Source organism: Sorex araneus, chromosome X (assembly GCF_027595985.1).
Source record: "Sorex araneus isolate mSorAra2 chromosome X, mSorAra2.pri, whole genome shotgun sequence".
In the NCBI taxonomy this organism is placed as follows: domain Eukaryota; kingdom Metazoa; phylum Chordata; class Mammalia; order Eulipotyphla; family Soricidae; genus Sorex; species Sorex araneus.
The window spans coordinates 193,203,000-193,216,973 of record NC_073313.1 but is presented as its reverse complement, the minus strand read 5'-3'; the positions used below and the strand labels follow the sequence as shown (position 1 = coordinate 193,216,973).

The 13,974-nt window shown below is 32.7% G+C and overlaps 1 protein-coding gene across 19 annotated transcripts in view; it reads left to right on the top strand.

Annotated features, from left to right (window-relative positions):
• BAZ2B (bromodomain adjacent to zinc finger domain 2B) overlaps positions 1–13,974 on the top strand; it is a 356,824-nt gene that overhangs the window by 266,735 nt on the left and 76,115 nt on the right. For 15 of the 19 annotated variants that reach the window (XM_055120596.1, XM_055120595.1, XM_055120599.1 and 12 more), the window contains 5 exons: positions 3,857–4,024; positions 4,917–5,110; positions 7,373–7,573; positions 7,853–8,248; positions 12,410–13,016. In XM_055120596.1, the coding sequence (XP_054976571.1) occupies positions 3,857–4,024; positions 4,917–5,110; positions 7,373–7,573; positions 7,853–8,248; positions 12,410–13,016 (1,566 nt within the window). The remainder of the gene's footprint in view (positions 1–3,856; positions 4,025–4,916; positions 5,111–7,372; positions 7,574–7,852; positions 8,249–12,409; positions 13,017–13,974) is intronic. The other 4 variants (XM_055120597.1, XM_055120602.1, XM_055120594.1 and 1 more) reach the window with 1 other exon arrangement.

The window sequence follows — 13,974 nt, the reverse complement described above, 5'->3', positions numbered from 1 at the left end:
TTCCACTTTAATAGATAATAAATTACCAAGGGCTTCCTTTAAAGGAAGTAAATATCTTGTTTAAATAACATATAAAATGGGTACATGGTTAAATGTATGCTTCTATTTCTTAAATCATAGTATTTCTTTAATTGTCTGGGTAATTGTCTGGGTAAAAGGGAGTGGGTTAAGATGAGTAATGTTCAAGTCTTAAAGTCAGTCTTAACATTTGCTCTAAAAATGTGATTAAGGACTTAGCTTTTGTCAAGCTGTTTAGGAAGATGAGAATTTAAGAAATATTTGGCTGAAATATAGTATTTCAGGATAAAAAGTAAAGTAGAGGATAGCATAGATTCTAATATTTTTATTTTTATTCTTTTATGAGTGTTAGTATTGTTTTTGAGCATTTACAAACTATAATTCAACTACTATATTATTAAAATCGAATGCTCTTTTCCCTCTGATGAGAATTAACAAATGCAAAAAATGGTTCACCTGGACTTACATAGTGTTGGATTTATATATATATATATATATATATATATATATAAACTTTCTTAATCTACCTAAGTTATATTCATTTCTCATAAATGAATATATTTTGCATTACTATATTAATCAGAGTTTTTGAACATCAGCTACGTTTTATTTTTCAGCTCAGTTACAAATAAATTCACTAAAATTGAGCGTTTTTTATTATAGCTTATGTTGCATATCTCTTAGTTTTTAGGAGATGGATAAATAAGCAGTTACTAGCTATAGTCTGTTATGGGAAAGTATTTAAGTACATTTTTACCAAATGGAATATGCCTGTTTCAAAGATTTTTTTAATTTTAATTTCAGGGGTATATTTGATGTAATAACTTACATTTAACCTGTCTAGAATAAACTTTATTAGTAACCAAAATAAAACATTTTATTGTTTCTAATAAATGACTAAATAAATAACTAAATAAACACCCAAGGACGGAGCTGCTAGGGTTTTTAAATGAAAAATAATTTATTCTTAAGTTTTGTATACCTCCAAATAATACTATATTTCAAATTATTAAAGCTACAGATGCAAAATTGATGTGTATGGGCTTTTATAATTATTTCTACTTCATGATGAAATAGTATTCATGGTGATTTCTTTTAAAGAATTTTATTTTTTATCACATTTTTATGTTGCAGTGAATTTTTGTGAAGCACATGATTATTAACAAAATGTTAAGTATGCTTTCTAAATTTTGAACTGAGATTCAATATATTTTCTGATATGCTGAACCTTTCAGCTAAATATTATTAATGGTACTTCTATGCTACTATACCCTTGAGTACATATACCATATAGTCTCTGAGCACTGCCGGGTGTGGCCAGAAAAGGAAAAAAGAAATACACTAAAAAGAAAGAAAACGTATCATGTACTGTTTTATCTAAGCTTTATTATTTATTTTTATCAATAAACTACTTTGTAACTAAATATTATTAATATTTAATGTGGAAGATACATTTAATTACATTATTCCTATTTGACATAAAATTTGTAGTATATAGTTTTTAGTTTTATTTTCTCTTATGTCCTTATATTTTGTTTTTACTTACAATATTATTATTTATACCATACCTATTTTTTCCCCTAATCTTAACTGTGCTTAGTTGTGAGTGATATTCTAAAGATCTTTATCTTTTTTCCTGAGTAGGATTCTGTAAAACATATTTTAGCATTAGACACTTTGATTTCTCATGTTAGTTGCTTACATAGTCAAAATATTTTAGTTTAATGCTTTAATTACAGACTATATGAAATAACAAATCTTTTGTGAACTTCAGTTGCATTCTATCAGCTGTATGGAAACTTTTTAAACCTACGAATCACAATTTTGTGCTGATATAAGCATGAAATATATACTTCTTCCTATCTAAATACACTTCTTTTATTTGAAGCAGATAAATGATTAATGCTTTTGTAAAGTTATTCTTGGTTCAGTTTCCATCATTGAGCTACTGCTGAATATACATTGGTTTCATTTTGTGGAAGAAATTTTTTTTAGCTTTTTAATACTTTTTAACCTAAAAAAAAAACTACCATCAATATTTCTAGTTTCTTTTTAAATACGATATTGCCATTACATAATGAAGGTATGCATAACTTTACATTCTATTTTTAATGAGCTGTTCTTAGAAAAGATTTAAAGATCATATAATAGAATTTACTGACCATATTGAATTTTCTGATTCTCTGTTATTGATTTTCCCTCTAATCTCAGATGGTTGTTTCAATCAATGAAAAATAAAATATAACTCTTAGAATATTAGCCTGGAAAATAATGACTGATTTGGTAATCTAGCATGTTAGCCTGTTGGCATAGATTGTTTCTGAAATATTTTGATGGGGTAATACAAGACTTTTATTTGGATTATTTACAGATTCTTAATCTTCACCCTTCTTTTAAAAAAATATGTTCTATAAAATTTGGCTTATTAATAGTTTAGATTTTCCAAAAGTTTTAACTAAATGAATCTTTATCTGAACCACATTTGATTTTATACCATTTAAGTAATTTTACATTGATAAACTATTTATTGTACCTATAATAAAAAACATGAAGTCAAGCTTTCCTCATTAAAGTGGAAAATTTCATAAATCTTTTCTATTTACTGACTTGTTTTTGAAATCTTTTGTTTCCAGTTTTAGACAAACTAAAGGAAAAGCTGTCCTAGTGTTGCTATCTTTGTGGGGTTTCTAATTTATATTTTGCTGAGTGGGTCACACCTGAGATTGATCAGGCTTACTCCTTACTCTGTACTGAGGGATTGAACCCCGGTTAGCCGAGTGCAAGGCAAATGCCCCTTCCCGCTGTACTATCTCTCCAGCCCCTGGTTTTTTTTTTCCCTACAGAATATATTCTTGCATAAGTGCTAGTTATACTGGATTGCAATAATATTTTTATGATTTTTAAAAAACACTTGATTCATCAAAAACAAACATATTGTAAGCTAAGGAGTCTTAAAATAATTTGTAGGTGGTAACTGTGGATTCTAAGATTTTAAAGTAGATTTCTATCACTGTCACTGTCACCCCGTTGCTCATCGATTTGTTTGAGCGGGCACCAGTAATGTCTCTCATTGAGAGACTTATTGTTACTGTTTTTGGCCTTAAATATTTTTTTTGTGAGGTATGACCTTTATTAATAGGAGGCAAGTTACCCAATTTTGTACATATGCTTACATTAAAATCTGTATATACTCTAACATATGGATAAATGCACAATAACATGCAACACATGCATGAATCTGTACATTGCATTTTATAGGTATACTTGTGTATGTTCTATTTTTGCTATTAAAAGATATATAATCTTAAATATTTTATTTAGAAAACATGTCTTTGAAGAACCAAATTGCTCTTTAATATCTTTCCTTTTTCTTTTTCTTTTTGGTGTTTGGACCACACCCAATGATGCTCGGGGGTTACTCCTGGCTGTGCACTCAAGAATTGCTCCTGGCATTGCTCAGGGACCATACGGGATGCTGGGAATAAGCCTGGGTCAGCCATGTGCAAGGCAAAAACCTGACCTGCTGTACTATCACTCCAGCCTATCTTTAATATTTAAATTTTTATTTTATAAACCACAGACTCTCTTTGTTCTTCATAAACTTGAGCTCACAGTCAACCACTTAGAAAACTTGGGATGCTATTTTACTGAGAGAAATATTGAGGATGTAATATCTAATCATCTGCCTTATAATTAGGAAGACGATAAAAACTGTATCATCCAGCAGTTCTGTTTCAAGATGAAACTTTATTTTTCAATGACATAAGATAAAAAGCATTCATCCCTTAACTGTAAAATTAGCTGAAGTACTTTTGCTTGTCTCGTGCTTGGTTTTGAGGTGCAGAATGGTGGCGAACAGCAGATATTCATACTCGTACTGGAGCAACCTTCTTTCCACCACTACTGGGAATTCCACCACTGTTTGCTCCTCCAGCCCAGAATCATGATTCGTCTTCATTCCACTCAAGGACTTCAGGAAAAAGTAATCGAAATGGTCCTGAAAAAGGTACCCATAGTAATTTACCGGGCAGCAAATCTCCTAACTAACTGCTTATTTTCAGTAGAGTTTAGGCTTATTAACATTTACATAGCATTGTGCTGAACACTTTCACATTGTTTTGCTTAATCCTTACAACAGTTCCTTGAAATTGAAAGTATTCTGATTTTGAAGTCAAAGTTAGACAAGTTAATTGAAGAAATACTGCTTACATACAAATGTGACATAATCAGAATTAGAACCCAGGTCTTTTAAGTCCCCCAACCACTGTTTTTTCTTCAGTATCTCATTACTCTCTTATGTATCCCATGCAATAGAGTCATCTGCAAGCAAGCATTAAATTCATTAAAGTAATCTACTCTCTTTTTTCTTTGAAATGACAATATTTGTATTGTTACTATATCACTTGCAAATTACAGCAGCATTTTAGATGGCTTATCTTTTCACTTTGGTGTTTTAGGGAATATGTGCTGAAAGGGGATTCTTGCATTTAATTATCTTTCTAAACATTTCTAATTGAAGTGAAATTCACATAAATATATAATTAACCATGTTAAAGCAAACAATTTAGTGGCATTTAGTACAGTTAACAGTTTTGTGCAATGATTCCCTCTATCTAGTTTTAAAACATTTTTATCACCTAAAAAGAAAACTGCATATCTGTTAGGCCATTTCTAACCTTCCTCCCTCCTGTGCTCCGTGACAGTCACAAACTTGTACTCAGTCTCTAGAGATTTATCATTTTGCCTCTCTCATATAGATGTATTCTTACAGTATGTGAGCCTTTGTGTTGAACTTCTTTGGTTTAAGTTAATGTTTCCAAGACTCATTTATTATTCAATCCTGTCTTTATAGCTGAATAATAGTCTATTACGTAAGTATCTTTGTTTTTATTTTCAAGGTGTGAATGGATCAATAAATGGGAACAGTACATCATCTGTATCTGGTCTCAACACATCTGTACTGTCCACTACTGCTTCAAGTTCTATGGTACAAACTAAGAGTATAAGCTCAGGTGGAGGAAATAGAAAATGTAATCAGGAACAAAATAAAAACCAGTCTCTAGATGCTAGAACTGAGAAGATTAAAGATAAGGTAAGTTGTTCTTGGAAGAACAGATAAGTAACATCAATATATAGACTTGCTAAAGATCTAAGTACCCGAATTTAAAGAATAATTCACTGTGAATAACCAATTCCTCTTTTGTTGCTGTTGCTGTGTTTGTTGGGCCACATCTGGTGGTGCTCAGGACTTAGTCCTGGCTCTGTAAGGTCACATCTGGTGGTGTTTACTTACTCAGGGATCACTCCTGACACGGCTCTGGGGGGGCTGTTGGGGATGGGACCTATGTTTGCCTTCTACAAGGTGTGCACCTTTCCTGTCCACCACTCCTATTTTTTCACAAGTTTATTTTTAATTTCGTGTGCTATTATGCAGTTTTTTTGTTTTATTGTTGTTGTTGTTTTTAAAAAGCACCTGAAATGCCCTATAGAGAGATAGCTTAAAGAATGGGCTGAGTGCATGCTTTGTGTGCAGGAGATGCATGTTCTTTACCCACTCCAGCAAGGTTCCCTGGTACAAAGCTGGGAATAACCTCTGAACACTGCCAGGTGTGACCTAAAAACCAGAACAAACCTGTCAGCACCCGTACAGATATTCTAAATAATTAAGATTTATTGAGGACTTAATACGTGCCAGCTCTACACTAATAGTTTTGCATGTAATACTTGTTGCAGTACTCCCTGTGCTGCCAGAAAGATCATATTACCTGTCACAAATGGGTAAATAAACTTCCCCAATACGTTGACCAGTTAAGTGATCATAATTTAAATGCAGGCAGGACGGCTCCAGAGTCCTTGCTTTAGGAAAACAAAACAAAACAAACTCAGAAGCACCCTTCATCATGGGCATTTATTTTTCTCTTTGGAGTGTGGTAGTTTGTGCCTCCCTGTATGCAGGGTTCACTCCTGGGGGTCTCAGAGACCATCTGTGCCACCAGGGATGAAACCAAGATAAAACCAAGATAAGCTGTGTGCAAGGTAAGTGCCTTAACCTGCACTAGCTCTGCACCTCCCCAACCTTTTTAAAATGGTTAGAATTTGGTCTTTGTTTATTTTTGGGGAGCTCTTCTCAGAGATTTTTTCTTGACTCTGTGATCAGTGGTCATTCCCGGCAGTGCTTTGGATGGTTTGATCCTTGCCAGCTTAGTCTATTTTACTTCCATTTTTCCTCTCATTCTTCATGCTCTAGCTGGTCTAGCTGACTTCATCATTCTTTGAACATGTCGGGATTATTTTTACCTTTTTCTTTATGGGGGGAGGGGGCTTTTATCATATCTCTGGCCGTTAATGAGTCTTCTCATGTGATTAACTTTTATGTTCTTTGAGACTTCAGCTCAGAAAGATCTTACCTTAAAACTACATCAGGGGGCCGGAGTGATAGCACAGCGGGTAGGGCGTTTGCCTTGCACGCGGCCGACCTGGGTTCGATACCCGGCATCCTATATGGTCCCCCAAGCACCGCCAGGAATAATTCCTGAGTGCAAAAGCCAGGAATAACCCCTGAGCAACGCTAGGTGTGACCCCAAAAGCAAAAAACAACAACAAAAAAAAAAACAAAAAAAAAACTACATCTAAATCTTCACCCCACACCCAGCACACACTCACAAGTTTTCTAGGGTCCATTCATGGTGTTTATCGTGACAAACATTTGTTTGTTTCCTTATTGAATCTACCTACTCCCCAAGAGGACAGAGTTGCTGTTCGTCATGCCCATGTGAGACTAGAGCAACTAGCTGTGCTTTTTAATGGCCTTCAGTATGCATTTGTCTTATTTGTTTTTTTTTGTGATTTTTTTTTAATTTAAAGAAATTAGTATATGATGAGGTAAAGTTCATGAAGAGGCCTCATTCACACTTTTCTCTATTGGATGAAGGGAAATTAATAAACTGTTCTTTGTAGCATTTTGATAAAGATGAGAAGACTAATTTTTATATTTATTTTGAATTTTTGAGCATATTGTTTTATTTAGATGTTAAAGATTCTCAGGAATATTAATTATTTTCAAGACACTGTGGTTTACAAGACTGTTAATGATAAGATTTCATGCATAGTCTCGTCCATCACCACTTTCCCAGAGTGCCCACCTCCCTCTGCCACTATCCAGTGTCCTTTTCCCTCCACCATTGTTCCAGTTTGTTAAGTAATTACCCTAATAGCTTGTGACTTTTAATTTTTCCCTAGAATGAAAACTTGAGATTGAAAATGTCATTTGAAATTGAAAAGAGTATGCCTCTTAATAAAACTGGAAATATTTTTCTAAATATAAAGTCTGTCTCGAAATCTTGTCTCTATCTAGAAACCAAGGAAGAAAACGATGGAAAGTTCTAGCAACAGTGATAGTGATTCAGGCACATCATCAGACACCACAAGTGAAGGCATTAGCAGTAGTGATTCAGATGATCTAGAGGAAGATGATGAAGAAGATCAAAGTATTGAAGAAAGTGAAGATGATGATTCTGATTCAGAGAGTGAAGCACAACATAAAAGTAACAACCAGGTATAATTTCTTTGCCACTTCTCAAACAATATTTATATTTTTGAATTAGCTGCTACATCTTAACTTTCTTTCTATACAGTTTAACCATTACTTTGCTTTTAATTCTCAAATTTCATAAGAAAAAATAAGAGCTAGTATAACAAATAAAGAGATCTTGGTTTTGTATGTGTGTATGAGTGTGTGTTTGAAATTTACCTACCAAATTATTACAAACATAACATTTTGTGTTTTTATCATAATAAATATTAAGAAAGTTGACTTACCATTTTTTATTTATAGGTGCTATTACATAGTATTTCAGACCCAAAAGCAGATGGACAGAAAGCAACTGAAAAAGCCCAGGAAAAAAGAATACACCAGCCATTACCTCTTGTGTCTGAATCCCAGACTCACTCATCATTCCAATCCCAGCAGAAGCAGCCTCAGGTTTTGTCACAGCAGCTTCCATTTATTTTCCAAAGCTCTCAGGCAAAGGAGGAATCTGTGAACAAACACACAAGTGTAATACAGTCTACGGGATTGGTGTCCAATGTGAAACCTTTATCTTTGGTAAATCAAGCCAAAAAGGAAACTTATATGAAGCTCATAGTTCCTTCTCCTGAAGTACTTAAAGCAGGGAATAAAAATACCTCTGAAGAATCTAGTCCTTTAACCAGTGAATTGCGATCCAAACGGGTAAGTAAAAATGATGAAAGAATTTTAATTTTGTTGTTAGTAAAAGAGCTTTTATATAGTCTTATAAAATTTAAATCCCACTCTTTATTGTACTTTTCTAATCACTGGGGATAGAATGTCACAAAATTAGGTCTCTCTCATTTTTGTTTATGAACACATTTAATATATTTTGGGCAGTATACCAAGTACGTAATTTCCCCCAACAGATTCCCTGTTTTATTTGTAAGGAGAAAAATTAACTTAAATAAGAGAGATTTAACATTACTTTCATTTAAAATCAGTGTCTATTTTTCTGATACCAATGTGTATTTTTTAAAGTATTTAATTCTTGGGACCAGAGCAATAATACAGTGGGCAGGGAGACTACCTTCCTGCAGTCTATCCAGGTTCAATCCCTAGCACCCATGTGTTCCCCCAACTTCCTCTAGACATGGTCCCTGAGCACAAAGTCAGGAGTAAGCCCCAAGGTATAGCGTGAACCAGGAAAGTAAAATTAATAAAGCCTTCAGTTATTTACCTTTGTAGGTCTATGATTTATTAATTCTAACTGTAGTAGTGCTTAATAAATTATTTTACCATTCTTTTTTATGGGTGGAGGCTGGCACACACACTGTGGCCAGAATTCCTGGCAGTGTCTGGGGAACTATATGTAGTGCTAGGAATCAAATCAAGTGAGCTTATACAAACTAAGTGCCTAAGATATCCTTCCAGCCCACTTTTGTCACTCTTACTGAATTAGGTGCAAAATAAAATAATTTTAGTAACTTTTATTTATACATTTATTTTATTTATATAGGATACTCATCAGAGAATTTTTTACCTTTGTTTTCCTGTTACCAATTTTATTTTGTTGTATAATTTATACTCATATGTCCATTATAAGTCACATGAGTAAAAAACCAGTGCTTTTTATTTTAAAACTAGCTAAGAATAGAGAAAATAGCAATATTTCATTTTTTTGGTCTATCCTCTTTGTTTTGTTACAAAAATTATTAACTAAGCACACTAATCAGTAGTTAACAGCAATTACTACTATTTTTCAATCCTTGTTTTAAGTGCTAAACCAATGTTTCCCCTATTAGACCCTAATCTATAAGTCTATGAATACTGTTAATATTGGTATTCACATTTACAGGTGATCATATTGAGATAATAGAGCTTAAATAAATCTCCCAAAATCACACTGCCAGTCACTGGTGGAAGTAGAATTTTAATCTTGGTAGTAAGAAAGTGAGTCCTTATTCCTAACCACTCTCATTTGCTGCTTTTTTTTTCTCAAAAAGTCACATATCTTTATCCATGAACTCTTAATGTACCATGAAGAATATAAGAACAAAGTTAAAGAAAAATAACTTGAACAAATCAGATTTCTTTGGGGATAGAGTGATTCTGAACCTTAAGGAAGGGTGTATTAAAAAAAATACCTCAGAATAAATAAATTGGTACCTCTGATAGTGAAACATGTCCAAAAAAAGCCTCCCATATGATGGATATGCCTATATACGAAGAACTGAGAGCCTCTGGTCTAAATGAAGTGTCTCTGAATCACAAAAATTCATGTGTATGATGATAACTTTAATATACTATTCTATCATACGGGTTACTATTATTGATATATTATAAGTAAATTAAGCAAATTTAAAAGTATGTTGTTAGGTTCTTTTTTATTATTATTTTTTTTTCTTTTTTGGTCACACCTGGCAATGCACAGGGGTTACTCCTGGCTCTGCACTCAGGAATTATTCCTGGCGGTGCTCAGGGGACCATATGGGATGCTGGGAATCGAATCTGGGTCGGCCGTGTGCAAGGCAAACACCCTACCCGCTGTGCTATCGCTCCAGCCCCTGTTGTTAGGTTCTTTTATCTTTTCATTAATGCTATCACTTTAAGATATATGAATTTACAGGGGTATATAAAAATTACTTGCATTATAAAAGATTTCTTAATTTTTTTTCAGTTTTTTAAAATGTTTTATATTTTTAAAGAATTTTGTATGGGTGCCAGTTAGTCATTTATTAAACATTTGCTTAAGTGCTATAGCAAATTTAGACATGATATACAGCCAATCTGTCAAATACACAACTGTAAGGTAAAGAAAGAAACAAATTGGGAAGAAGCTGCCATTTCCAACTATTTATAACAAATTTGGAGTTGAAAAACTATGTACCAAGGTTATTCCAATTTCAAACCTCATTAAGAAAATATTGTGTATTTCTGGAAAGGTAATGATGATGAGAAATATTTCATGTGAATGAGCTTTCACATTAGACTTAAATCTAAATGTCTTTGCTTTTTATTGGCTACTTGGTTTTGATATCTGGCTGCCAGATATCAAACTGGGGTGGGCCATGACCAAGGCAAGTACCTTAATCCCTGTTCTATCTGTCCAGCCCCAGAAGTCTGAATTGTTTGATCCTAACTGTTGTGTATAACTTACTTCCTTACTAACCTTTGATTTTCTTGAGTGTTACTTAATCATTGACTCTTTCCATGCCTTTTTAATATTGACATTTAATTCAGAACATTCTAAATTAACTACATAGTTCAGGAGAGTTATACCAAGTTCTGTCTGAAATTTTCTCTGTGTGTCTTCTGAAAAGATTCAAACTGGAGCTGGGACATCAAAAGCTGAGAGTTAGGACAGAACTTTGAGCATATCTCTTTACCTGTCTTTTATCCATTTGGAACAAGGCAGTGGTTACAATCAGGTCTAAGTTTTCTTTCTTTTAACTTTTTTGTACTACCTTTCAAATTGTAAAAAGATATGTTTGCTATGAAAAAAATAACTGACACTAGTCTTGGGATAGTACAGGGAGTAAAGGCACTTGCTTTACTTGTGGCAGACCTAACTTGATCCCGCCACCACATCTGATCCCCTGATCTGGAAAACCTTTTGGTATTAGTTTGAAATAATTCTCCAGAAATATAATGTGAGTAGAAATTTCAGAAAATTAAGATGCAAAACAGAACTAAAGAGAAGGTTGTTTTCATGACTCTTTTGATCCTCTATATTAAGAAAAAAATTTCAATTAATAAAAAGTATGCAGTTAACATCACATACCTATATTTGAAGTCATGCAAATAACTAAATTTCCTATTAATGATTTAATTCAGTACCTAAGTAATATGAAGTATAACTAGATTATATATACTTGTGTGTGACATCTAATATTTATATAGTATATGAACATTTACATGTATTAAATATTTTTTTTAATTTTTATAGAATTTTTTAATAGTAAACACAATACTTACTATTATATGCCATTTTGTTCACTGCATGAATACTAATTAAACATTTTCCGCTTGTGAATATTGCCTTAGGTACAAATAATATGTCTTTGTTTAGAAATAATTATCTTAAATTCTTTTTCTAAATAAAATGGGCCGTTAAATAATATGAAGAAGCTAATATATGGATTGTTTGCTACTTGTTAGTCTGGCACTAAAAATATTTAATAAGGTATTCAGTCAGCATTTGTACATGTGATACTCTCCGCAAATCTTTGCTGGCTTTGGTGTTAAAAGCATAAGATTGATGCTATCAGTAATGCAGGTTTTCATTTCTACACTACCAATTAACGTACAGAATTTTATCCAAAATTCAATTCCAGGTTTAAAAATTTAGTTAAAGTACTTTAATTCTTTACTTCCTTTTATTTTAAATTATTTTCTTTTCAAAATGGTGACCAGAGCTAATTTTTTTTACAAATGCAAAATTTATTGTTTAATGACCTTATATATTTATTTCCCCCCAAAATTTACATTTTTGTAATACATTTAGGTATTACAAATTACCTAAATTCTTTTATTTTGGTATTCCCAGTGCTAATGTGCTAAAAATACTCTGGAGTGAGATCCCTTAGAGTACTGAGCCATATCATGTATACCACAGGTAGTATAGAACAGAATGAAGAAGGTGAAGTATTTTAACGTAGAAAAGCAATGAATGATTTTGGTTGAGACAACTTGGAACATTTTTTCATTAGATTTTTTTAAATGAATAGAATTTTATTAACCTTTAAGTTATGAGGAGGACATTTCATACAAAGAAAACAATTATGAGAATGCAGTATGCAAGTGGCAGGAGTTGAGGGGAGGGAAGTGATCTTTGTTCTTATGATACATTCTTCTTTTGTTTTTTAACTTCTGTTTCAACAGGAACAATTTAAACAGACATTCCCAGCGCAGTTAAAGAAACCAGAGTCATCTAAGAGCCTGAAGAAGGTTATTGCAGCTTTGTCAAATCCAAAAGCAACCTCTAGTTCACCAGCACATCCAAAACAAATATTAGAAAACAACCACCCTAATCCATTCTTGACAAATGCACTTTTAGGTAATCATCAGCCAAATGGTGTTATTCAAAGTGTCATTCAAGAAGCTCCTCTAGCACTTATTACAAAAACCAAAATGCAGAATAAAATTAATGAAAGCATTGCTACTGCTAGTAGTACTCCTTTTTCCTCACCTGTAAATTTGAGTACAAGTGGGAGAAGAACCCCTGGTAATCAGACAACTGCAATGCCCTCTGCTTCTCCCATCTTGCATAGTCAAGGAAAGGAAAAAGCAGTTAGCAATAATGTAAATACAGTAAAGTCACAGCATCACTCCCATCCTGGAAAATCTTTAGTGGAACAGTTTAGAGGAACAGATTCAGACATTCCCAGTAGTAAAGATTCTGAAGATTCAAATGAAGATGAAGAGGAAGATGATGAGGAAGAAGATGAGGAAGACGATGAAGATGATGAATCTGATGACAGCCAAACAGGTTATTTTCTTTTAAATTTTCCTTAAGTGTAAATGAACTAAAACATTTTAGAGCTGTTTTAAATTCACAGACTTAGACTCATTATCATTCATTGTTTCACACTACGTGCACCTTTCTATAAAGAGCCGGTAAGAAATTGGAAGTCCTGTGTTAAATTCTCAGATTTTTTTTATTCATTTAGCATAAGCAAATAATAGTGGTAAAGTGAATATAAAGTATGTATAAACTAAGAAATAATTTCACAAACTTAATTTTCTACCCTGGACCACTCATTTGTCTATTTTGATCTTTATTTTTTCTACTTGCTAAAATGTGTCACTAGATATTTTTAACATGTGTAAAAATTCTAATCACAGGCATTCAGATAATACCAAGAACCTAAATACCTATGACTGTCACTCAGTAACACAAAATTTATTAAATCACATATGAAAATACTCCCAGATTAAATTTTGATTTCACTGTCTACTTTTGTGTTTTGTTTTGTTTTAACTCTTTTCTTCTTCTTCACTCTCTTTCTTGTACCATAGAAGACTGAAGTCATAAAACACATGACAGGTTAAAATTTTGATGTAAAAGTACACATTTTGGAAGATTTTTAATTTGACAGCCACAGATCTATAGATCTATTTTAGTTTGATAGCAAGAGATCTAATTGCATAGTTTTCTAGCAGTCTGTATAAATAGAAACATATAGTTGTGCAATTTAAAGAGTCAATAAGATTTTTAAAAGCTTCTTATTCAAAGTAAGAACAATTGATCCCAGTATTTTCCTTTAGCTCCCCATGAACACAATTTTGCATGAGACATAATGATTATCAGTATCAATAACTTTTAAAGACTATTTTTTAATGTATTTCAGTGTAGGTAGATAGTGTTACACAAAACACATTTCCACAGAAGCTATAATTCTTCAACTGTTAAGATACACTCCCAAGTACCAGTCCTATGTTTATCA